The sequence below is a fragment of the Hylaeus anthracinus genome, unplaced genomic scaffold (genome assembly GCF_026225885.1).
Source record: "Hylaeus anthracinus isolate JK02 unplaced genomic scaffold, UHH_iyHylAnth1.0_haploid 11994, whole genome shotgun sequence".
NCBI lineage: Eukaryota > Metazoa > Arthropoda > Insecta > Hymenoptera > Colletidae > Hylaeus > Hylaeus anthracinus.
In genome coordinates, this window is record NW_026534341.1 from 7,724,129 (window position 1) to 7,750,523 (window position 26,395).

At 47.4% G+C, this 26,395-nt stretch overlaps 1 protein-coding gene across 2 annotated transcripts in view; it reads left to right on the forward strand.

Moving 5' to 3' along the window:
- Positions 1–26,395, forward strand: part of LOC128888928 (uncharacterized) — a 46,740-nt gene that overhangs the window by 521 nt on the left and 19,824 nt on the right. The window contains exon 2 of one of the 2 annotated variants that reach the window (XM_054146150.1): positions 304–2,048. In XM_054146150.1, the coding sequence (XP_054002125.1) occupies positions 1,955–2,048 (94 nt within the window). In that variant the 5' untranslated portion in view covers positions 304–1,954. Of the gene's footprint in view, positions 1–278; positions 2,049–26,395 lie in introns of those variants that run through there. The other variant, XM_054146151.1, reaches the window with a different exon arrangement.

Consider the following 26,395-nt stretch of genomic DNA (forward strand, 5'->3'; position numbering starts at 1 on the left):
GTAACATACCGACATGCGTTCAAATCGCCAAAAACGTTCGGATGGCAAATGTTAGCATTGTTGGCATATTCTATCTATAAAAGTAAACGACCATCAACGAAGATTGTATTCCGTTTGCCGGCAATTCGAACTTCAGCTGTGCCGAGAATGAGAAGGAAATGTTCGCTTTAGCCTTCTTTCTCGACTTGCCGAAGTTGACCGAAGCGCGGAGCTCGTGTACACGCGACTCGCGCATTAGTATGTACATATAGAGGGGGAAATTCTCTATGGTTGGTGTCCTCGAACTGGCATCTCTGGAGGTAGGCTCGGCCGATTCGAGAAGGCTGGTAGACTGGTAGACAAGAGCAAGAAAGCGAGGGAGCATACTGACTGGCAGACAGACTGGCCGGCCGCACTGTAGTTCGCAGAGCACTCCTAGCGAATCGGCAGCAGATGTGGCCAGTTAGCTCGGTGCTGTGTGCTCGTCCGGATCTCGGAGTGCCGTGGATTTCAATGCACCGACCGAATCCGCAGTCGATAGCAGCGACAACGACCAGTTCACGAGCGTGACCCTCGCCGCGTGACGAGGGTTGAAAAAGATGCGTACGTAGAGGCTTCGAGTCCGGTGACAAGTCGTTGCGGAGACCCGTGGTAGAGAGCATCGACGTACTTAGGAAAAGGTGGCAAAGAGGAAAAATACGGTGTCGGGGCACGATTAACGAGCAAGAAGAGGATAAGGAATCGAATGGAACAGTCGGTCGCGCGCCAGCTCCAAGAACGCAGTGACCGTCGTACCTGTCCGTCGGTGGCTGAAAACTTGCCCGATCGAGACTCGGTAGTGATATGGCAACGTTGCTGGTGGCTCGCGAGCGGAGGAGTCAGTCGTCGCTCGGCTGTTCAGTCGTAGTCTGTGTCTGACAGTGCAGTGTCGCTGTCAATATAACCGCGAGGGCCCGTCAGGGCCCACGAGCAGCGCGAATACACCGCGGTGTCACGATGACATATTTAAGAAGATCCCGAACGAGTAGTACGAGTATCGCATGGACAATCGCAGAGACACGTACATTGCTTCTACGATAGCGCGTTCGTGTATCGTCGGGGCTCGATATCGCTGTAAAATAGCCCATGGGAGAAGAGAGAGTTCGTTCGCTCTTGAGAGCAGTAACAGTGCCGTAGCGTGTAATCGCGGTGTGTCCTTTTTCCGAGCTTTTCAGCGTAAACAGTTCCTAAAGTGCGCGCGTTCTTTCGCGTACACATCTCGAACGTCGAGAAACGAATGAGTGCGTGAATCGTGACAACACGTCGTGTCTCGGAGTGTGTACGGTGAGAGAGAATCCGTCCCTCTCTTTCTCTCTTCTGTGGTCGGACTTTACGCCGTCGTACGCGCTTCTCCCCCCTCCCTTCGCGTGGCTGTTCCTTTCTCCTTCTCCGTCGCTCTAAGGCCCATTTATCTATCCCGTATCGGACGTACGTCTCCGTCTTTCGCAGTCTCTACCGACATATTTCGTCTGTGTGTGCGCTGGCAGAGTTTCACTGGCGCGACACGGCACGCGCGCACGCCGCACGACCACACGACACGACACGTAAACGAAACCGATCGCCGAGAGACGAACACACACGGGAGTGTCAAAGATCCGAGGAAAAATCACAGGCAATGGGAACAGTGTGTGCCGTGGACTGAAAAACAGTGCGCGACCGTTCGGTTGTCCCGTTCGTGGTGTGGATCTTTGGGCTTGCTCGCTCGCTTGCATTTCATCCGGTGTGCCTCTGTGTTGTCCCTTTACCGAAGAAGGAAGAGAGGTTAGGTTAGGCTAGGACTCGCATCACCCCCGGCACCTATATCCGTCCTTGTCTTGCGGCCTCTCACTCCTATTCCCCCCTCTTCCTCTGACTTACGCCAAGAGGAACGCAGCAGCACGAGAGACCGACCGACTACCGCACGCAGGACAATCGGGGAAAGAGAAGGAAAACACAAATGCCGATCGCCGGTGGAATTCTGGTCGCTGGAACCGCGGCTCATTGCCTGTCTTCCGCCGCTGGCATGCTTCGATTCCTCGCTAGACTTTCAGGTTAGCACGCAATCATCTATTACAATGCTCGACTGTAAAGTCCGCTCGCACACGGCCGCGTGTCGTCGATTTTTCGTTGGAAAAGAATAGTGCACGGGGAAAAGTGACACCGCGATACGTATCGATGCCACGAACTATTCGTTAACGAGATGTGCGCTCGACGTGCGTACATCTTCTTTGATTGGATAAATTTGACGAATATGGCGGTCATCGAAAAATAATATACTTTTTATCATGTTTCTATACTAGTACTAATCGAAATAATAGCTTGCTCTGTGAAAATATATTTGACACGGTAGTATTCTCGACGAACTTAACGTAACGAAACTTCAGGTCTCTTCGGTAATGTAGCGTCTATAATAACGAAACACAATTTACTTTCCGACAGACGGTAACAAAAGACTAATTACACGGTAGAAATTATTACAGAATATAGTAATTTTTATTACTCATGTGTGCACTGGAAAGCATGCACTCTTCCATTTTCGTTTCACTGTTCGATGCTTAACGGTTGGGAATAAAAATGTCTCGTTTTTCGTCTGTTGCCATGACGTTTCGTTATGTTTCTTTTCCATGGCTCTCGATATCTCTTGCTTTTCTTTTCCATGCATAATCGACAAAGCGTACCGTTGACGAGATTCCTCCCGGAAAAATCGCTATTTTCTCGACGGTGTCTAGTCGTGTGGGGGCAAGGGGTTGCCAGGGAATCCATGCGATTTCGATTCTCAGACTTTCGAGTCGGTGCACCGCTACTGCTAGCCGTTAAATGCAAGCGTACAGCAGCGGACGACGTAGACAGAATAAGAGGAACAAAAACGAGAGACGGCCTCGCTCGTACGCGCGCGGTATAATACGAGTCGCGTGTACCTATACCTCGTGTAGAGAGGATTGACGTGTATCGACTCGAATTTCTATCGTCTCGCGTGAAATTAACCTCCCCCTCTGGCCCTCTGTAATCCGTGTCCGTCGAGATCGTTGCTAATATGGCCTCCTCGTATTTCACGAATTTTTTCCGCGATCATACGAACCCTCCGTGCCCCCTTTCGAACAATTATAATTCATTTTACATAGTTCTTCCCACAGACGATACAAGCACGCAACCCCTATCGAATTTCGAAATATTCCGCGAAATTCGGATTAGGAAACGTTATTTCAATATCTCATGTCTCGGGGTTTTCATGCATCCGGTGCAGATAACGGTTCGCGTTTATCGGCTCGATCTGGATTAACTTTATCACGGGACGATTCTTAGCCAACAAGAAATATTCGGGGGAATTCTGATTATCTCGTCGATTAGTCATTTATATCGATTTCGTGTATTCCCGCAAGTAAAAATCGTTTGAATTTACGGGTCGCGATACTTATCAGAGATAAGTGCAACAAGAGTGGAAGGTAATCTTCATCGCTGCGACAACGATGACCGTGATTATTTGAATCCCGGTAATCCATGGTTGCGTAGAATCGGTATTTTTTCGAGTCGTAACAATACCGACAACACCGATTCTTCTCGCGCCGGTGTTAATTGCCGTCCAAATGACCGTCGCCATTGTCGTCGAGAGTAATTTCCTTTTGTCGGAATTGGGAGCTCGTTAACACGCTAGCCTTGGATCTACTTTGGAAACTATGGACATTACGTGGGTACCTAAAGCTATTTCCTTTTTCTCTTACGCACAGAAAAGATAAAATCAACTTTAGCGTCGTCGTCTGAGCATCGTTGTCGTCAAACTTGAGACTTCGGAGGAAGTTCCGGTATTACACGCTGATGCTACGATCGACACGCTCGATTCTCTCCTTTCGTTGTACGTTAATTCATCGACGATTGAATGAGTAACCTTAGCGCAAAAATCGGGTGCAAATACATCAAAATATAAATAGAAGTGTCCGAGACACTCCGGCGCGGTGTCGACGTGTCGCCGTTACGGGCACGCACTGAGCCACCAAGAATTTACCGTCGGGTTCTCTCGAAACTCGTGAAACGCACTCAAAGAGAGAAAACTCGTCGTCTCGCAAAGATCGTTGGTCCGCAGCCTGCAACTAGACTAGCTGCATCGCTGGTGCATCCGTGATATCGCTCACTCGCGCGCATTTTGTGCGCTCGACGCGTATCGGTGAGCGCGCGCAAGTATGTAGAAGAGGTTCGATGCAAATTGCAGCAAAAGTGAGAGTAGCAATGAGTCAACATCCGCGTCTGTTATTTCCCAGCCTTCGATAGATTCCGAATGGAACGCATGTGACCGCATTTTTTCTCGTTTTTGTTTTTTCTACTTCCCCGACTGTTGTTGTACACAAGAGGAAGCACTACTATCAGTCAAAATTTAATCGCTCTAGGTCTCTGTATTCGTTGATGATAGTTCGAGGTGCCTCGTTTCCAAAAAAAAAGCGTTTCATCTGATGGCCCTTCGTATGGAGTAAGGAAACGTGAAATTTTCTAACGAAACAAGCTCGAGATCATGTTACTTTAATATCACGAAAGTTTTGCAGCAACGTTTACGTCTTTTTCTTGCTCTTTACTGTCTCGTTGCTTTTGGACTGGGAAAGAAGGGGCTCTCGACTCGAATCGAATCCGATAGAGCGGATGCATAGGAGCAGAAGGCCGATTTTCTTGTTAAATCGCTCGCAGACGCTTTATCTTTAGAAACCACGGAGACAGACAGTGCCACCGGTTTTTTTCTCCTTAACGGAAATAGCTATCATTCTATGCGCCTTAGAATGAACCGGCAATACTCCGCAAAATTTATTTTCGTGTGGGTTTACGTATCCGCCGTCTGGCCGGGATATCATCAAAGGGGCCCCGATAAATGGGGAAATTTGCTGAATTTCGATCTCATTCGATGTCGTCGCCCGTCGACGTTCTCGCGTTATAGTTTATAGCCTGTAGCTGAAAATAATCGAGACATCGTCTCTTCGAATGTCCCAGTATTTTGCAAGTATCAACGCGCTATGTAAGTCAGACATTCGAAAAGAAATACAGCGATTAGAATTTGTAGTCGATGACTGATGTCTTAAAGAACAGTCCCACCGAAGATGAAACACTTAATATTGAGATATAGGACAGTTCTTTCGACTCTTACATTTAATAATAATAACAACAACGACGGTGATAATTGTTCATTTTCGTTTTTCTACCTATTGCTGAAAATCCGAGAATTACCACTCTTATTTTAAAAAGATTCGACGATGGAAACCCGTTCGAAGGGATTCCCTCCGCAGGTCGCATACTTCGAATTCAATCATCCTCTCTCCGTCTCGATACGTGCGCGTATCGAACCATTTAATTTTTCAACTCGATAAACCCGACACATAACACATCGCTGCTAATTAACAGACCGCCATGTATAATTCATGTGCTATTTGCTAATGGGGACAGAAGTACTCTCGAACACCTAATACTGCGAAATTTCATATGCCGTTCGCACGAGCACGGCGAATAAAGTTCGCTCGTTTGCGGCCACGAATACTCGCGATTAATCGACGCGATCGATTGACCGGAACACCGTGAATCATATCGACGAAACGGCCTTTCTCGAGTAACGCCGATCGTCGATTCATCGAGATACTCGGTTTTATCATCGAAACGGAAACATGTCTATATGTTTCCGATTAATAAATCTTGCGAAAAAATCCCATGATAAAGGAACGAGCCAGGGTCGTTCAACGTTATCGCAGTTACTTCGCAAGCGTGGATTAGTAACGAAGGTGAGTATCATTTTATTCGAACAATGGATAACGAATAAGAGCGAAATAATCTAGTATCTACCTAGTACGAGACGATGGTTTCTCTTTAATGCGCAAAGAACAAAAAGATCTCGTTTCCTAAGTAGATCTGATTCGCGAGTCTTGGAAACACTCAACTTTCTAAGTGTACAGACTAACAGAATTACACTTGTAAAACGAGACTAATTACATTTTGCATGTAGAAATCTAAAAATTCTAAAGAACACGATCGTTCATCGGCGGTTAACAAAACATTTTCCCCTTGCTGTATAAGTCCGTTGAAACCCGTATTAGTGGGAAAAACGCGAGACTACGTATCGTGGCAGGGAATGAAATCTCTGGAATTCCATCGTTTAATAAAAGTCATCCTGCACATGGGTGCATCCGGCGGTGGTGCGCCATTCAGGTCTCGCACGTACTTACACTACCGGTCATATGCGCGATGACGACTACATTGCGAATCTGTTCGTTTTTCTTTCACGAAACAAATGCTAACCGTGTTAGTTGATACAGATTACGATTGGTACAACCTAGGTTACCCTTCTTACTGTGTTCTTCGTTTTTTGGAGCTTAGGAAAATTAGATTTACTAGATATCGATTAGCAATCGTTCGGCCTCGTTTTTGGCCGTGCTGACAACGGAACAGAATCCAAGGGCGACTCGTCCATTTCTCGGGCATAATAACGCCTCCTGGTTTTCTCTTCTGGAAGTCGGTGCACACCGAGACCGTTTGCAAGAATGACGACGTAACGCCTATTTCTAAACGGACGAGTCGGGCGTGGGACTCGTCGATACAACAATGAGTACCGTTATTATTAGGTTTCCTGGACAAACAACGGCCACCAGTCGATCGGTCGTCCTCTCCCGAACCTTCTTCCGTGCAGATCGTCGCAGCACGAAGGCAAGCCCCGATTTCCTCGTATTGTGAAAGGCTTGGAGCCTTCGTCTCGCATCGCTGTTGTTTGTCAGCGTCGTTTCCCGAACCGTGGACTCGGGATTTTTTTGTAATTTGGAAACTGTGCGGAAAACGATGCTCTATTTGTATTGGAAGTAATCGTGAATAGAGCCCAGATCGGGATCTCGATCTCGTAAGACTGTTATTCGATTGGATTCGAAGTAAATATTGGACTTGAATGGATACGTCACGCGAACGGGTCGAGTGTTTGGAATCGGTGAAATGTTCCTTCCGTGGAGATAAACACTGTCGGATTTCGGTATAGTCATTTAAGTACGCGGTTCATTAAGACCGTTCTTTCTCAATGATGGAAACGTTCATTAGAAATTTCGTGCCACGAAAGTTTTAAATTAAGCGAAATCTCGTTGAAGTTTATTCGAAGATTTTTAATTGGACTACATGCGCTGATTAATGTTACTCTAGATACCTATAGAAACCTGCTCGTTACTTATTACGTCGTACAATATCTGATATAATTTTTATTTAATTTAAGTTTTGTAAACTTCTCGTTCTTCAGCCAAGAGAGATCGTTAAAGTTTTCTATCCGCGTTTTCGCTGATCCGAGGACCGATCGATCTGGAATTCACGAGGTGAAAGGGCGATTTTGGTGTCGGCCACCGCTAACGAGGATGCTTCTATGACTATGCTAGCTGTGTATCCGGTATCGTGTCCGATCTCTCGGATGGTGAAAATCGTCGGCGTTAACGGTGGACTGCGTCGCATACACGACTGTGTCTCTACCTGCTTGCCAAACAGGAGGTCGTAAAATCCAGTGGAAACCGCGCTCGCTACGCTGGAAAGCCTCTGTCGGGACGAATTTTGTAAAATACTTTTGTTCGTAAACTCGCTGTTTCTTGGGGCTTGTCTTCTTGTGGAAGCTTGATCCTCTTAGAAAGATATTTACTAGCACGAAAAAAGTCAATATCGAACAGTTCTCGATGCTACATTCACATGGTTTCGAACAGCGTTAATTTGTTCAAGACTAGAAACTACAACAAAATTTAAAAAATATAATTTGTCAATAGTGTTAGAACATTCCTTTAATATTCGAGCGAAGCTTCGTTTCCGATTGTTCGGACAGGTTTGCCCGGAAAGAACGTTTTACGTTAATTTGTCCCCTGACCGTTAGAGCGACGAAGACATTTTTTGGTACGCGTTAACTTTACGAGTTGCACGGCCAGTCCTTTCCCATGAATATTAACGTATCCTCTTCGACGAACGATTTTACCGCGGCTCTTCGATTTACGTCCGGTGTGGCACGTGAAAGGACGATCAATTATTCGGGCGCGCGACACAAATGTTATTCGGTGCATCGCGCGGTGCTTTGCGTCGATCGTTCGTTGTTGCAGAAATACACGAGGCACGTCACGTCACTTTTATCCACTCTCGTTTTTCCCCCGTTTTATCGTTCGTTAACAGTTCCGCGGCTTGTCGCGACAATTGCCCGGCTCGATCAGCCGTTTACAAGGTTTGTAACGCATGAATGAAAATTTGGACTGGAAGTATAAAGTTACATAGCTTATAAATCAAATAATAATCTGTCTGTAGTATCTATTATCACCGTCGAGCACCTCTGATTATCTCTGACGTATCGCGCAGGTCTGAATTTATTTTTTTTTTCTCGAGATAACAGAAATATTTCTCATGGGATTCAAGTTATTTAGCCTAAAAATATTATAACAATCGAGTCGATTATACAGATAATTGAAGTACAAGCTGTTTGATTTTCACGACAATCGCCGGTTGGTGAAAGGGTGATCGATCACTGGATTGCACTGGACGCGCGACGATTAACGATTAGACGTCGATATTTTATCGATGATATCATTGGTACGCCGATAGTACGAATAAGAATTAGCCAAGAGACGCAATGAATTTCAGATGTTGCGCAGAATTTTTGATCCTTTATGGAAGAAAACGATCGCTTGGAATTCTTTTCCCTAAACCTGTGTTCTAGATTACTTGAATTAAATGAATATCCTAGCAAATGCCCTAACCGAATTTTACGATTTGGCTAAAACAACTCCGGTAGTTAGTTGGGTTAAGAGATACTGTAGTTACTTTCGTAAAGTGATCGATGTCCGTCCATATAACATTATGTAATGGTACCTCCAAGGCATTGCTATTCGGTGCATCAGGTGCAGTGGGCCGCTGCACTGCGTCCACTGCAGAAGTCCCTGGGGGTGTAAAAGCCGTGGTCGGTTGCGGAAGTCGTGGCTTTGTGAAAATAAAGTCTCGTGCAGGAGGGCATCGCGAGGTTAAGAGCGACGACGATATATCGCCGCGGCCTGATTTCAGCGCGGCACGAAAAGCAACGTTTTCTAACCACCGCCGCGCCGCACTCCATAGAAAATCGCCTCTTCTTTCTGCTTCCCTCTCTCTTCCTCTGCACTTCAGCCACGTGCATACAGGTTGACTCCTATTAAACAACTCTTGCCAAATCCTTCAAAAATGGCACACGATCCTAGGTTGCCGATAGATTCTCCGGCACAGCGACAAATTCTCCCCGTTCGAATCGTTCCCTGAGTAGTTCCTCGACGATTCGACACCTCCCATCGAATCGAAACGTTTTCATTACGTGGAATATCGTTTCATATCCTGGAACTTTCGATCGCTTCATAAGAATCGTCCTGTATGCGCGAGCGAGCACCTGCAGCGTGAAGTTATGCAAATTCCCGGCGTTCGTGTTCAGGTGTCCGTGTGTCTTTCGTTCGTTGGTTCGATGCAGTGGACCTTCCACAATCCATTCGACTGTCACGCCACGAACTATGTGGCACGAACGCGCCACTTTTTTCTACCGAAACGACGCTAATGCTAAATTACCTCTCACGATCACGGAACCCAAAAGCCCGAGCGCAGTCCGCGTCGCGTCATTACCAAGCGTTTTCGAGGTAGCTACAATTTTTTTGACGAAGGGGAAGGCAGAAGGGCTGGGGTGCTCGAGCATTGTTGCGAAGGCGCTGCGTCGTTCAAGAAATTACATAAAGTTTGTATTATTCATGCTTTGAACAAATGTCTCGCGATCAGAACTCTACTGGCATTCATATGTAACTATTTCTACCACGATGAAACAAATGACTAGTCTTAAATACGCTTTTTTCAATCAAATGCAAAAATATCTTACGTGGAATTAAATTGGATAATGCATGAAACAATTGTATATAAGAACTGTAAACAAAAGTTTGAAAACGGTAATTTGAGCGGCCGTGGTAGGTTCAGTTTTAACGATTCTTTCGTAATCCGTCATAGTAATTGGCACAGGATGCAAAGAAATTGAGAGCTTGGTATGTTCGGGGCCAAAATACCATAAAGAATGCGCGGCACCTTTATCTAGCGATCTACCCTCGTCCAGTCGACGAAAGTTCTTTTCGGTTGACCGGGGACGATCACGCGAATTGCTCGTAATGCGTTGGCATATTTGAGATATATTACATTTAGGCCGTCGCTCCTGAGGATATCGACTTTTTTCTCGGTCGGCGTGCACGTGAACACGCGTGATACATAAAAAGACTGGAATTGCATTCAATTAGCGATACGTAACGACGCGTTGAAACGCGAGCGACAAATTGTCGCAGACGTCTGCACTCGGCTCGCGAAACGTTCCGTAAATGGACTTGCGCGGACTATCGAGGATATTTGCTTTCACCGTCGAACCGGCGGGTCCTACATGCGTAGAGTGTGAGAAATTAAGTACGACGGCCTTGAGAAATCGAGAATTAACTAGCGTCACAAACGCGAGACCGGTATAGACGTACGCGGCTGATGCGTCCCCTGCGGTTTTCTATTTTTAAAGTTTACGCAGAATATTTGCCGTGCAACATGTGTTTCCCATTTTGCGGCAGTCTGAATTATAATCTGAAAAAAGCCTCCGGGATGAATATTACCATTCATCGTTTCCTGCAACGAAGCGCTCGTCTAGCTGAGAAATGGACGAATAAATAACGGTCTAGAGTATAGAGATAAAAGCGAAGATGGAGAGAAATTTCCAAAGCACAAAACTTCGAGAGCAGTTGGTCGAATCAACGATGGAATAACAATAAAAATAACCCGAAAGTGGTGGTGGTAACCTCGAATGGGTTAAACGAGCCACAAGCGATTACCGATCAATTAAAAGTGAATCAAACATGCATGCCTCTCAAGCCTCCATTAGCTTCCTGGTCTGGGTTAAATTACCTATGTCAAGAGATTCACGCGAGCACGAGCGAGTTTGCAGGCAGAAAATCGCAGACCGTCTGCACGGGTTGCAGAGGGACTAGAGAGGGTGAGGGTCGGTTGCGCAGCGGGAAGAGCTATGCTAATTAAGTCGTTGCCGGCACGTCTAATTGCGACCACGTCGACTAATGAGACGGTGGTTTACCTGGCGGCTGGCGCGTCCGAAATTTCGGCTGAAAAAGCTTGCAAAGTTGATTTTCGCTGGGCAATTAGGTGATCCCTGTGTTACGCGCTGACCATTAAAGCCGAGTCTTCAATTTTCAGGGAAAAGTAACGCAATTAAAGCAATTCGGTTCTTTACGCCACTCAAACTTATCGGAGATGAAATTCAATAAAGAAACGATGCAAATTCTTTTTTAATAATATGTCTAAAGAGTTGTGGTGAATGTTGTTCGCTTATGATAGATACCTACGGATCGTTACTTTCTAAATTGATTACAATGCAGAGAACCGCGATAAAAACACGATAAAATGAAAGGAATTTAGATATTTTCACTGTTGAAACTCGTTCAAAATGAAATTCATCGAAGGAAAGAAGACCTGATGTTTGTTTAAATACTTTATGGATGGTTATTCTAAGTAAAGTTTACCATCGAGTGGAAAAGCGGAGATTTCAATGCCAGGAAATAGCGTGCACCTGCAATCAGTGGCTACTAGCTTGCCAACCCTATCGTTCTTGATACATTACGTCGTAATTGTTCGCGAGCACTGTCTTTCGTGTCTACGAGTACTATTTCGACTTTGCATTCTCGAGTGTTCCGAACACAGTTCGTATTAAATTTAACTCGTCGATAACTATCGATAACGGTATCGTTAACACCACCTCTAGTCGCAGTGATCTATTCTCGAGCACTGTAATTGCGATGAAATCCGCGATTGGAGTACGGTTCCTCGATCGGAGATTACATTTTCATCGCCCAATTAACAGTACCGCACGTTGTCTTTCTCCTTTTCAGACATTTCTGGTAACAAGTCGCCGTCATCAGCTCGAATCGTTCTCCTTTTCTTTAACCAACGAACGGTAGATTAATATTTTCTTACTAAGCTAGCGAATCTTAGATCTAGCCGTCAATCCTTTCCGGAGTAGACGGATGTTCGATGGTCGATCGAGAGATCCAGGAGGAGTCGACGGCTCGCGAAACGTTCGTCGCCCGTTGAGGCCGAAACCGTGAATGTCAGTGCCCTTATTTTCGCGCTTTTAAGTAGGATTCTATTTACGCCCAGCCGGGCAGTTTTTAGTTGGCCGGGAGCGTCTCTGTATTGGTGAATCGCGCGAAACAGAAGGATAGCGGGAGAAAGAAAAACGGCAGAGACGGAAGGTGGAGGAGCGAACGAGAGAGGACGGTCTTACGAGCGACTCGCGTCTACGAGCATATCCCGCCTTGCCGGCGCGTATCCAGGAAGTGACGTCAGCCGACGACGTTCTTATGAATTAATTTGCGGAAATCAAGCCTCCCACCTACCCCTTTCTCCCGCGTTCGCCGCGTACAGATCCTAATCCTTGCGGTTGCGCAATCCTAATACCGCCTACACGCGGCAAAAAGTGTACGCTACTAAACGCTCTTTGTGCGATTCGTTCCTTCGTTCGGTTCGTATCTAGCCGCAACAGTAGGTAGGTGCCGATGGATTCGTCGTTTGTCATCGCCCTTTCGATTTTCCTCCACTTCTGTATCGCGCCGTTGTTTTTCCTCGTCGGATCGTTTTCCAACGATCTTTACCGCGTGCCAAATTGTTCGAAAAACTGTTCGCATCGTCTAGCTTTCCCGTTAGAATAACCTACATCGATGGAATCGGTCGGAGCGATTTCCGAGAAAAGATTTTGCATCGCAAATGACCGGTCGGGGATCGGAGTCTTCGATGTCGATGACTGTCTTCACCCACGTGAAGACGCCCGATGAACAATACCTTAAACTTGTCGCTCGTACATTCTTGCCGCTATTTTAGGAGCGTTGCAAAGTCGCGACCGTGATCTTCGCATCCGAAAAATCGTCCCCTGACGCCTGAACGACTGTAACTTTTCAGCGATTGCGCCCTCGACCAGCTGAGACCATCGTCCTTCTTCGCTTCCTCTCTTACGCTGTCGCGGTGTGTCTCGATAGCTCTGATCGATCAAAATTCTTGAAAAGGATTACAGCCTGGTCGTTGTTTGCGAATCGATAGCCTGTTCCGCAGAGGTTGTCGGTCGCGAGTCACGCCCACGCTCGCGTTCCTAGTCGAAGCGCCGAGAGGAACTCCGAGCCGAACGTAATTAGCGGTCTCGTATAGACGCGATCGTCTCGCGATGAGTCAAACTCAGCTACGCGTTCTTCTAATAAAAAACTAGAACGTTGGACACCTACGCCCCATCGATGTTCACTGATAAAAGAAGTCGAGAACAATCTATTTGTCGGACACCTACATGTATCCGTCTTGCACGCTCCGGCCAAAGCGTGAAATGATTTACTTCGTTGAACACCTACATTTAGCGGACGTAGGTATATATTCTAGGTTGTAGCCAGATATTTGTCCGATGTACGAGTACATCGAGGCTTCTGTTTATTCCGCATTTACTGTTACAACTTTGGATAACAATATAGACATTGGATCTTTCTCTCCGCTGGATCTGATCAGTCGAGACAATTTCCATCGACTGTTTTGATAACCACGTCAATTGGACCTCTGCATTGTAACCAGAGACTAGGACAATCCACTCGCGGAACACCTACATCCATTCGACGTCCACGCCCTAGACAGCGGCTAGAACATCACCGGTTCGACACGTCTATCGGACCCCTACGTTCTAGGCAGAGTGGAACGATCCATTCGTTAGACACCTACGTCCTACCTTCTAGATTCAGTCGCTCCATATCCGAGCGTACTCTACCTTCTTCGCGGTCTTCCGAAAACTGGAGCGGTCTATTGAGCTCGAGCGTCCCTGAACGAGGTGAAAGAATCTGGAGTTTTTACCGTTGTTAGGGGTCCCCGATTCGATTCCGAGACCGATAGCAGCACCGTTTGTCGGGGCCAGCAGCACCTGGATCAATGGAGCGCGGTAGTACTGTCCAATCCGTCTCCTCTTGTCGGATATAGATATTTTGTCCGACGCATAACAAGCTGCTTGACGTGCAAAGATGGTCCTTAGCGTACGGGCTAGGGGGATGCCAATGCAGTTTAGGATAATATGACGAGGATCGGTAGCACGAGCAGACGGGAGAGCACGGGACAGCCAGAGAGGAGAGCCAGGTGTTTCTTGGGGTACCATAGAACGGAACCACCCCCTGCCTATGCTCCCTCCTTGCGGCCAAAGACCGCACGCTCCCTCTGGCTCTTACCTTTGCTTCTTCGACGCACCCTTTTTCTTTCCTTGTTTCTCGTCCCTGCCGTGTTCGTTCTCGGTACATCTCCGTCCCTCTTGTTCCTATACCCTAGCTCGACCTCCCACCCTGTTCCCTCTCTCGCTCTCTAGTTTCGACTGCTCCTCGTTGTACCGGGTGTCGTTCATTTGCTCGAACAATTATTTAGGTTGTTTGCAAAATTTCTGGTGGAATTCGGTGGAATCTGTTGGAAAATCTGTTAGGTCCAATCTCGAGTGGTGCACAGATCAAGGCGACCAAGACCAGTCAAGGCAACGCGTAAGATAAGAGCTCTAAACGAGAATGTTATTCCGTTTAATGGGAAGATTCGTCAGTTGCGGCGAATGGGAGGATTCCTTCCGAGAAGCTGGCTCCTTAAACTCGTATTCCCGCTGGACGTCGCGTCTTTTGTCGAGAGACTCGTATCCGGGACCACCGGCGAGACGAAAGACCCCCTCTGTTGCCCAATTTTTCGCAATTCCGAGCGGGAGCATCGCCCCTGGTTCCTTTGAATGACTCCGTCGTTCCACAATGAGCGTCTAATATTCCTATTATTGGCGCGTAGGGAGCCGTGCACGGTTTGTAAAGAGGCATCGTAGGTCGTGAACACGGTCGTCGCCGTGCTCTTATTGATCAGCGGATAGCTCGAACAGGATCGAACGGGAGCAGAGCGGCGAGCACCGAAACACTCGATAAAGGCGAAATCGATATATTCCGTTCAGCGTTGGCTGCGATCGATCGAAGCCACCCGGTATACAAGCGAGCAACGAACACCCAGAAGTAGAGTCCTAGTGCCTCGAGCCCTGTAATATTATACCGCCCGGACTCCCATGCGCGCCAGTTTGCGTTTCTGCCTGCGTGAATAGACGCCACACCGTGCTCGTCGTGGTCGTCGTCGGCGTCGACCTCGACTTTCTGGCTGCTCGTCTTCGTTGTTGTCTTTCGTCGCTCAGCTTCCTCTACGCGCCTCGTCGATCCTTCCGTGAAGTCGAATTCCTCACGGAGGAGGGTACATTTACCTCTTTGCGTCTGGTCTGTCCATCGGTGAAGCTAGAGTTGCCTCGCCGTACCACGGGTCGGCGCTATCTACTTTTCGAGATCCATTCCTTTTTCCGAACTGTGTCAAATCTAAATTTTGTAAATATCTTATCGCGTTTCTTCGCGACGACGTTAAACCCTATCTCGCGGAGCGGATAGGTGGGAGACGAGGATCGACGGTGGCTAAATTGGCGGTGCAATTAGCATGCCTAGAGGCAGACGTCTCATCGTCGATGATATCATCTTTTTTATTACAAGCACGCCTGACCTATTGCACCTCGACGCCCGTCATTGTCGGTCGGGACGTTTAAACGGTAATTTGCACCTCTTTACGTCGTGGAATACAACGGGGGCTCCGTAATGCTGGGTTGAGTAACATTGTTGCACCGACTCGTATTACGTTTTCGCTTTTGGGAAGTTTATACCGTTCTAGGTACGTTATAAAAGCTTCTGTTTCTGTTGATTTACAGGGTAGCACAGCTTGTACTTCCATCCTCAGCGTTGATTTCCACGTTCTAATTTAATACCGCGAGCACCTTGACGAGGCGTTGAAAGCTCGTCTTCGATGAATCTCTATCGTTTCGAGCGAGATAAGGTTTTATTGCATCACGTGCGGAGAAGCCATTCGTATGCTTTCGAGTTAACACCTTCGCCATCAAATGTAGCGTCCCCTTCGTAAACAAGGTATTTCGCGCTTTCCTTCGGCTTACAAAAGTAGAGATAAACGTTATCGTATCGAATGTCTCTAAATCTTTGTTCCTAGCGCCATCGAATCAATCTTGTCCGTTTTCCTTGACTTTTCAGTGATACCAATGATCTTGCCACGATACCGTAGAAGTGTCAGATGTTTATTCGAGTCGCCGATCTTTTATTAACTTTTGCTCTATCGTATCGTAAAGTCTAAGACTCGACTGTTACTAAACCCGATCTGCGATTACGCTCGAGCGAATCGATCGTAAGCTCCGCAATCGAGGGCATTTCTTTTCTCGCCGTACGGCTTTACCGATCACGACTGCTTCGTTTCTAGGCCACGTCGTGTAATTTTCCGCGCGTTCGGAAAACTGGTCGTTATCGATGCGCCGCGGCTCGTTATCTGTGAATTCCGATCGAACTATCGTCTGGCTCAACGCTCCATTTTCCATGACACCCGCGAATTCCGTCGCGGTCTTCGATGGCGGATGACTCCTCGGAAAAGGATTACGGCGAGCAGATAAAGACGAGATCCGAGGAAAGCTATCGATGCTAGTTCCTCGCAGACCGCTAGAAAATTCCAACATTCTTCGGGCTTCCATATCCATTTCGAGTTTAGCGAGAATCGATATTTGGCGTGGCCTTCGTGGCCCGGCCAGGGTGTAGGTACGCATGAGGTTACACGCGCGTTGTCGTACTCGCTGGATTTTGTTTCCACGTCGCGATGGAACTGTAAAACGCGACGAACTTAACATTGCGTAACGCTCGTTTAACGCCTGGGGTGTATTTGTTAATTGAATCTCGGCGTTCTAGTTTCGACGCTCGAGAACTCTCGATCGTCTCTCTTTTGAAACGTGTCTGCTCCGTTCGAAGGTGCGATAGATGGACTTTGGTATCGCGATACGATTAGATACCGTTTCGTTATATAGGCGTAATAAAAATACATCGATCGATTTATCATTGCGAACAAAGTAACGTTTTTAACGATGAGTACGATAACAGTTACCTTCTTGAAATTTTTAAAATCGTATAGTATGCGAACGCAGGGTTTAGGAAATGCCGAAGAACAAATGAAACTAGCGCTAACTACGGCGTAAAATACGGGAGATCCAGCGATAGAAAAGAAACGCCATACACACTCTTATTAAGTCGTACTTTGTACAAGTAACATATGCACTGATTCGAAGATTACAGTGAACATGGTAGCAGCGTAAATTAATTACAGGAATTCCTCTGCAATTGCCACGGTAATCAGTCATCGAATTGGCGCCGTACTTTTCTTGATTAGACGTCCGTGAGGTTTTTACAGGGGTAGAGCTGGAACGATGACCGATTCACGGGTCGCGGTTCGGCGCCGGGTGCCATTCGTTTTCCGTTACAGATCAATAACGGTGCGCGTGTAACGACGGGTCGGTTCGTAAATTTTCCCTATCTAGGGGCGAAAATCTGTCTCGTGCCGATGGCTAATGTAGACATATTTTTATTATGCACAGTGAGCCACGTCGACGGGTACGCGGACACACGTAGCGACGCTTTTACGGTCGTCGCGTGAACGTGTCCCATAGATTTTGGCGATCGATAATTTCGAATTTAAAAGGGAAACGATACATCGTGTCCGGCGAGGGCATGAAAATGCACCGGGATTTATGACTCCGTAGATCAGATTCAGCGATTCCCTTTGTTCTGGTTGGCGAACCCGCGGCTCCGTCGAATTTAATTTTTCATCGGGCAATAAAGCGCGTACACACCTCGCGTTTTCAATAGTTCCGCGAATCGTTCTTCGTGATCGGACTCCGTTTTCCTTGAATAAATTGCTCCCGTCGCTATCGCTGACGAAATCATCGCGCCGCATCGTTCGTATCGGAGATAAGCGAAATTCTTATCCGGACGACAGTCGATCAAGTAATGGATAAAATATAAACCACTCTTCGTTTGTTCCTCGTGGAATGGCAAATAGAGCACGCGAAATTTATATACTCGAAGTAAAACCAAGGGGACTCGAGGAATTTATCATTTTCTCCGCAAGAAAGAACCTACCCTACAATTTATTATCCTCGGTAATTGAAGTACATCCAGGTAGAAAGCAACAGAGCAATTAAAAAACGATTTTGCGAAAGCGTCCAGGTGTACGCGACCCCTCGATGGTTCGCCGCGTTTGTTTTGGCGTCTGGCGGGAAAAATGCTCGGATTTCGGGCAGCATTAATCGCGCGCACTGTACATTCTACGAGGCAGACTGCGGCTGCTCCTTCATCTCGTTACATTTATAGACTTACAGAGAAGACTTTCGTACTTTCGAGACACGTCTCGACTCGCGCGCGTGTCACGCGTGCGTCGCGACGCGACTTACATGTTAGTCATCATCCATATTTCCGATTAACGAAAAGCGTCCCCGTCGCACGGGTGGGGGCAGGGTGCGACGACGAGCTAAAAATACCGTGACGATACTCGGAAACGTATGCAAAACCACCGGGCGTGTTCCTCGCGGCCAGGTATCCCGGCATGCACACCTCTATCAACGCAACTGGGTCAATGGTGTTTCTGACCGTTTTGATTTACGATCCAGCGCCGTGCCGGCATTTCTGGGTAGGGGTCAGGGACACAACGCGGCGACGGTGACCACCCAGGAACAAATTCGAGGGGGTGCGAACTTCTTTGGGGCCCGCCGCACGCGTTTCCAGTATCCGTCTCCTTTTTTTCCCAACGACGGAGCGTAATTAGCGATGATTTCTGGTCTGCAAAGTTGCTCCATCGAACGACAGGCTCGTTTAGACTTCGGGGGCGTTTACAAATAAAGGCTCGTGGTCGTGAAAACGTATCGTTTCTGCGTGTAGAGAAAGCAAGGTGAAAGGACGTAAGTGTAACGCTGGACTTAATTCCGTCGCTAGTTACGGATCGTGTATACTTTACCGATTACACGTTGTTTGGTTACGACGTTCTGCTAACGAAATTTCAACGAATTCTTGACTCGATCTAACGGGTTGTGAAAATATAATTGGGTGCGTTCGAGAATCGCATTGGGTATCCGTGAGCGAAAGTTTGTCTCGCTTTCGTTCCCCCAAAAAATTCCCTCTCGATCGTGGGAGACTACTTTCGATATCCCGCCCAATTATCCAAGACCATTTCGTCGGTATGCTTTAACACTCGGAATACACGACACCCGAGCAACATTCGATAATATATTTTATTAAGCTCGATCCGAATACCATCGTTCGACAGCATACCGACTTTATTATTTTCAACTGGGTGAAAGTAAAAAAAACTCTCGCGTGGGAATTTTAGGTTTTAACATGCGGCGCCGTAATTTATGGTAAATCGATGTCGGATCGAGCGAGCTAATATTTGTATATGCGTACGAGTTTCGTCGTGTTTTCTCGTTAACTGTCGAAAAGTACGGGCCACGAGAAACCATAATTTTACGCCGGCTATATTATTAATACTATCGTCTACGGGGAACGGTCATTGCGGAGGAATTATAAGATATACATCGATAAGGATTCCTCGGCTTATACTTTCGGGGTTAATATTCATGAGTTCGCCTCTCCCCGTCGCCACCGCCAGAATCGAGCATAATCCTTGCTCCGATCGATGATAAAGCAGTCGATTCTGCGCGAGAGAAACCAGTCCCTTCTTTCTAGACGTGGCCAAAGGATACTTTGTATGCCATGACTGACAATGACTCACGGAGGACGAGCTTGTTAAGCGCCTTCTCATACGCGCGACACCGATTAATATTAATCCATGAACCGCACCGAGATTAAACCGAACCAGAACGGATTACTCGATTTCTCTTGCAAGTTAACAGAACCAGGGTCACAATATTTCCCGGTACATCTCGTTAACGTCGTATTCGTCGATGAACATTTTTGATTTATTTTTTTTAAGGTTTTTACTCTTATATTACCATTTTGTTGAAACCGGTATCCCTCTCTGGTTTGTATCGAGGGGCCGTCCCGTAAATAAACAAATAAATCGATAATAATGTACCGTTCGACCTACAACTTGCACGAACCGTTACACGCGTGATAACAGCTAATGATAGGATAGAGTCTAGTGCATTACGAAGCAAACAGTCCTAGGAACGAGAATGCTCGAACTTAAACGCGATTTTAGGGTCGAGTCGTCGAAATTCCACGTTAATTTCCTCGACGGAGTGGCTGGACACGTCGCAGATGGTAGTTTTAATTGAACTTCCGAGAAAGGGCTGGCTTGTGGGTCGAGCATCTTGATCCACGGTAATTTGCTTCTCGTTTCGTTGAGATTCGAAAGCGAGCCGACCGAGGCATTGGCGCTGGTCCAGACACTTGGTTGCGAGCAAAATGGTCGAGGTTCTCCAGGATCCGCGGTAGGTTCCGTCGGAAGGTATGAAAAGAGTTTCGGGTGAGAGACAAGAGAGAGAGATGGAACGAGACAGAGAAGAAGCACCCTTAAGGACCTAATCTCTTAAAGACAAGGCGGATTATTCCGCCTCGTTCCGCTCGCTCCGAAGAGTCAAGAGTCTCTCGGTGGCTCCCTTTAATTTTCCCGCCGTCCAATTATCTCGGCATGGCTGCCTGGCAGTAATATCCATCCATCGGTTGTATACACACCGACCGATCGAACGTTTCAACGACTTCTCGGTCCTGGTGCTCCTTTTTCCACGCTCGAATTTTGATGGATCTATGCTCCTAAGTATACACCCGTGGCTGTACGAATGCCCGTCCACTTGCGTCGTTTTCAATTAATTGGATCGTCTGGAACGGGGGTTGGGAGCGTGATCACCCTCGTGCAACCACCGAGGGATCCACGGTCGTTACCGGCGCAATTATCTTCCACGGAATCGTGGAAAGCCACTTTTCATTCGGGAACCCTCGGACCTCTGTCTAGCGTTCGTTAGACGACGCGTCCTTCCACTAACGAACAATGGGCAAAGGACCTGTCGCATACGTACAAGTCCCCGTACCAATTTGCTTGATACTCCTATGAAGCACTCCCGAGATACAAAGCAAACCGGAGCCCAACGTACTTACAACCCGTAGAAACAAAAATCTCGCAACCGGTTATTTTGCATTTTTCAACTCGAGGAATGGAAATAAACCAGAGGGTCGAGTTCCGATCGATATCGATGCTATCCTCGGAGGAACCGATTCTCAAAGTTTCCCATGCTCTATGCACGTCGCGGGGATAGGGATGATCGAGTGTCGACGGGTCATCGAAAGAAAAGGCGAGACGATCGGCGCATCGTCTCGTCGCCGGACCCCACGATTAGCAAAAGAAAAGCCTAAACGAAAAGTAGATTAGGCTATTGAATTGGGTTACGCGGACAATGCGGAATAATAAACCAGGCGCATGCGGCACACCGGTGCGGCCAAGAACTCGGACCTCTCGCAATCGGCAAATGAAACGGAATAAGAGGATTGGCTCGTCGGCAGTCATCCCGAACAAGATTGGCCGGACCGTAGGGGGTGGTTGGTGGGGACAACGAGGGTAGTCCCCGAAACGAGATGAGATGGGAAGAAATAAGGAAGATTGCCCTACCTTTTTCTCTCTCGCGTCCCAGGAATGCTGTTTTCTCTTTCTTCGAGCTGTGTGTCCTGCCGGTTCTTGTATTGTCGCGGAGCCCACCGGAGCGGGATGGCCGAAGCATAATGCCGTCGTTTGTCAGTTCGCTCCGTCTGTCCGGCTCCTCCGGCTACGTGATTAGCCGCAGCTTCGACCAACGGCATTGAAACGCGCGCAAACACCACCGACAGGCACGCCAACAAACTCTCGCAGCGCCAATTACCATCAACGCTCTTTGAACGCGCTTTTCGGAGCGGATTCACGACCCTTAACCAGCTTTCGTCGTGATTGACGCGTCTTTCGATGCACGTTACGTCGCGTAGCCCTTCGATCGAGTTAACGGCGCTCCCCTTTTGTCCGACAAACAACGATGGTCGTCTCGTTGGAAAATTTGCAACCCCAGAGCCCAATTTTGCTGGATCTTCCAACCAAAGGTGACATTCCATTCGAGCAATAAATACAGTCAGTGTCATAAATGTTCGTACTCTTTCTGTCTATTAAAGAAGCTTGTCTAAAATAAAAATAGGTTCGATCTTTTCAAATAAATGTTTCATTATAAATATGTACATGGATAAACTTTTCACTTGTACATATATAATGAAATGGGTATCGTGGAACAGTCTTAATCGGTTGCAGAAACAATTTCTAGGAAGCACGCAAACGCGCTGCACAGCGCACTTCGTGTACCTTTGAGCCGTTTCTCGGTTCGATTAAGCAGCCTCGGTCGCTCGTCAATTTTGCGGCGAAAATTGATCGAGAAATACAACGTGCCCTGCCGCCTGCTCCCGGCATGCTTGACAAAAAACCATAATCGTGTGCCGCAGGAGGAACCATCTGCGGCTTCGAAAATCATGATGCGGACCATGTGCCGCCTGCCAACGATACCCTTCCAACGCAAGGGCTCCTCCGTAACCTGGCTGCTCTCTCGTATATTCGCGCACCTACGTGTTCCCCGACGTGTGGGTGTCTGTATTTACGTGGCGTTTGCCCGCACACAACGTGCTCCTACCGGGAGGGTCAGCCCGATGCCTTTGAAACCGCGGCGAAAAATTGGCGATAATCCTATTCCATTTTTTGCGCTTCTCTCGTTCGATTGCTTAAGGGGCCAGTTTGGTAATTTCAGATCAAAACATTCATCTCTCTAAAAGACTCGAGTCTCGAAATTGCAGTAGAATTTTGAACTGTTCTCTCTGTAGCGAATGAAATTTTCCAACGTAACAGATCTCGGTGCGATGCGTCGCGTACACGACAAAGAATAATTGAGTCTCTCGCGCAGATTACGCGTGATAAGGCGAGCCAAGAATGTACGCCGCTGCGACTCTAAGAAGACTTTCAATTTAATCGGCGACACTGTTCTCGTTGTTCCGTCCTCTCGCTGGGTCTACGGTTCTCGGTTTCAATAGCGAAATTGTACGGCGACAGGTGTCCCATCGGGTCGCGTGGCACTTTCCTACATCCTTGAGGCTCGAGATAACCTGATAACTTATCGCAGTGATTCTACACGGCGGATACAGCGTAGAAACGGCAAATAAGATAAACTGAATGGCACCTTGCTCAGAACAGCGCTCGAAATTCCACTTCCACGAAGTGGAACGTCGCGCGAATGTAAAGTTTGCGATTCAGTGGCTCGCGTTACCGCTCGACGTGCGTAATCCCCGCTAATTAAACCATTTACATCCGTTTCGTTAATTAGTTGGAACACAGTCGAGATATCGTCGTTTCGCGTTGATTCGAACCGTTACGTCGGAGGTTGCGCTCCGTAGTCGCGAAAAATTCCGTGTCGCTGGTCAATTTAGCGATCGTGGTGCGCGCACATTTTAGGTAGGAACACGGGCCCAGTCGCTGATACGCTTAATTACGAGTCGATTGAAGCCGGGCCCAACACGAACGTGGTTTCTCGACCGCGATAAACTTACGATTTTTATTTTTGTTCCGCGTGGAATTCCCTTTGGGAACGGATGCCTTAATAAATAGACAGGAAGTATGGAAACCATCAATTGATATTTTATCTCAATACATTGTTGACCGGTCACGAGTTAACCCCGTGTTTGCACTCCATTATCTATTTCAATTTATGAAACCCGATATAACGAAATTGTATAATTATGTAAGAAATACGTACGTAAAATATTTTATTTCGATTCATTATGTTGATAAAATATAAATAAACTTTAGTGGAGTTTATTTAGATTGTTTTCTGTGTAAAATTGCCGGTCAGCAATGTGTTAATTCTTTTAGAAATTTTCATACGACACCCAACGAAGTAATACAAATGAAATAGAGAGAAGTTACTAGAGTACTCGGTCTGTCGTTGAAGATTTTCTCGAGGATCGGTGCACGTCGAAGAAGCGCGTATCTCCGATCGACCGCGGGGAACCCGTAGAGTCCTTTTCAAAGGAAGACAAAAGTCCCGATTGTACTTGGTCGGCGTAGCCGTTAATTATGTCGCAATTCGAAAGAGGCCAGAGAAATTAATATGCCGCGAAAGGGGGGCGCCTACAGCCGACCGATCTCGTACCCATTGTTTCCTAAGGCGCGTAAGAATTCTTTCGGTTTTTCAGGTACTCATTGTCCCGTATGAGGGAGAGAATCCGAACCGCTATTCATTACGTCGTCCCGTTTTCACGGATCCAGCGGACAATAACCGCAGTATTTGTTCTTTTTATTCTCTTTTCGGCAACGTCCGCGGATAGAACGAATCGGACGGAAGAAATCGCGAATTCCGCAACGACTCTCGCTCCATACCGATCGCTCGAAACGGGAAACAATGCCCATGTGGATTTTGTCGCCCTACTTTCTCGCACGGAAGACGATCATCCGAGTTTTGTAACGCGTTGCGGAATCGTCGTTCGCCATCGGGCTCTATTTTCGTTGCCTGACGCATCTATGATAGAGAGGTTGACGAAGCGAAAGAAACGTTAAATGTGTCATCGACGAACAATTCCGAACTTTCCATTTACGTCACGGTGGTTTATCGATGATCGACGCGTTGGCAGTCGCGCGGCTGAAATTTCAGTTGAAGTTGATCGCGACGATTTTTGGGATCTACGAGCTTTCCATTTGGCTTTTGTTGGCCGTCGATGATCGGTAAATTGGCGAGCTATTAGGGCACGTTACGCTTAGGTTTGTACCTCTGCGAAAGATGCTAAAGTGGTTATGTTCTTTTCCCTGGTAAAAAACTTGTCCACTTTTTTGTTGCGCTTGTGCTCCAAAAAAGGATTATTATTTTGGCACTTGTACTCTTTCTCGAGCCAAGGCCTCGATTGCTTCGGCATAATAAGCGAGTCCCTTTTTGTTACTCTTATTCGACGCATCGCCGCGATACTGTACGCCTGGAAGCCTTATTGTTTCCCTTGAACTCGAGAAGGGCCATACGCGCATTAGTCTCGTTTCTATTTCACAGGACGCCATCGTTGCCTATCGTTCATCGATATTCTCGTTTTCCATGGATTATAAATCCAATCGATGTTCTTCTCGCTTCAACGATAAACTAACAAAATAAAATTCACCCCGTATCTGGTTAACAATGACATCTGACTAGGCACATCTGGCGCACGGCTGTCGAAAAAAATCTCAGTTTATTATCGGCAATAAAACAATTTACTGGGTGCGAAGGTCTTGTGGCCTTTGAATGGTTGATTCGGGCCGCAACATCAGGCAACCGTCCGTCGCAACATTGTTCAATAGGTTTTACCACCTTGGCATTCATGCTGTCCATTACAGGTTCACCTGACAATTTCTTCGAGGAACGTCTCGACGGATTGCGTGAGCACGGGATCCCTGAACTCTTTGCAACATGGTGGCTGAATCGTGTGACCACCTAGAAAACGTCCATTCAAGCCCGGTGATTTCCCTATCTCTTTTACACTCGTAGCAAAAACTTTCCAAAAACAATTAATAATGCCATCGAGAATACACGCAACTACAGCTCAAAGGATTAAAGGATCTATCCCTGCAACCCGGGAATCGTTGAAACGAGTGCGCTCGAGACGAGGCAAATTAAATTAAACGAGAAACCCGACTGCACTCGTATTCGAAAGTTTCCGCGCGCTCGGCACAAAAGCGGGAAACATTATACGGCTCTCGAGCATACGAAGATCCAGCGAGGTGACCGGAGGGTCGTAAACGCGAGAAGAAGAGAAAAAGAAGTGCGGGGGTTGGCATGAGCGAGCGAGAGGGTAACGGAGACGTGTAGACCGGCGGTCGATCGATGAAGAGATAAAAAACGTCGAGCTCTCGATAGCATAATACCGGGCGGATAGACGAGCAGGACGTATCTTTTCCACTCGATAGGGCTCGAGGAGCCCTATGGCCAGGGCTCGGGCCCAAGCGTCGTGTGTGCGGCCATGGGTCCAAAAGAAGACGGGCCCGCACATGTTCTTCACCTCGTGCAGGGTATTCATGCCGGTATTCATGGCGTGCAGCTGCCGAATGCACTTCAACGCCATTACCTGTTTTTCGCAACGCTCGCTCGTTTGCGCCTGGTCTGGGCACGCGCCCGGCGAACGCGCGACCAAGCGACTACGAAATGTACCCCGAAACCGAGGCGGGACTAATGCGTGCCGAAGGGCTCGCTCGCTCGACCACTCCAACGGAATAATAAGGCTTCCGAGGCTCTGGCCACCTTTTCGACGAACTTAACCTTCGATTTCTGCAGCTTCCTCGCGAAACGATCGGCCTCCGCGGGATGATCATCCGGCGATCGCAGAGTCGACACAGGGCCGAGGTTATACGAATCGAATGAATTTCACTTGGGGTGCAACGCCCTGCTTTGGAGGGCGAAGGGTAGAGGGTAATCGTCCTTAACGGGATATAAATGTCCTCGTTGGTTAGTTGGCTACGATGTTTTTTATACGTGCCACGAACC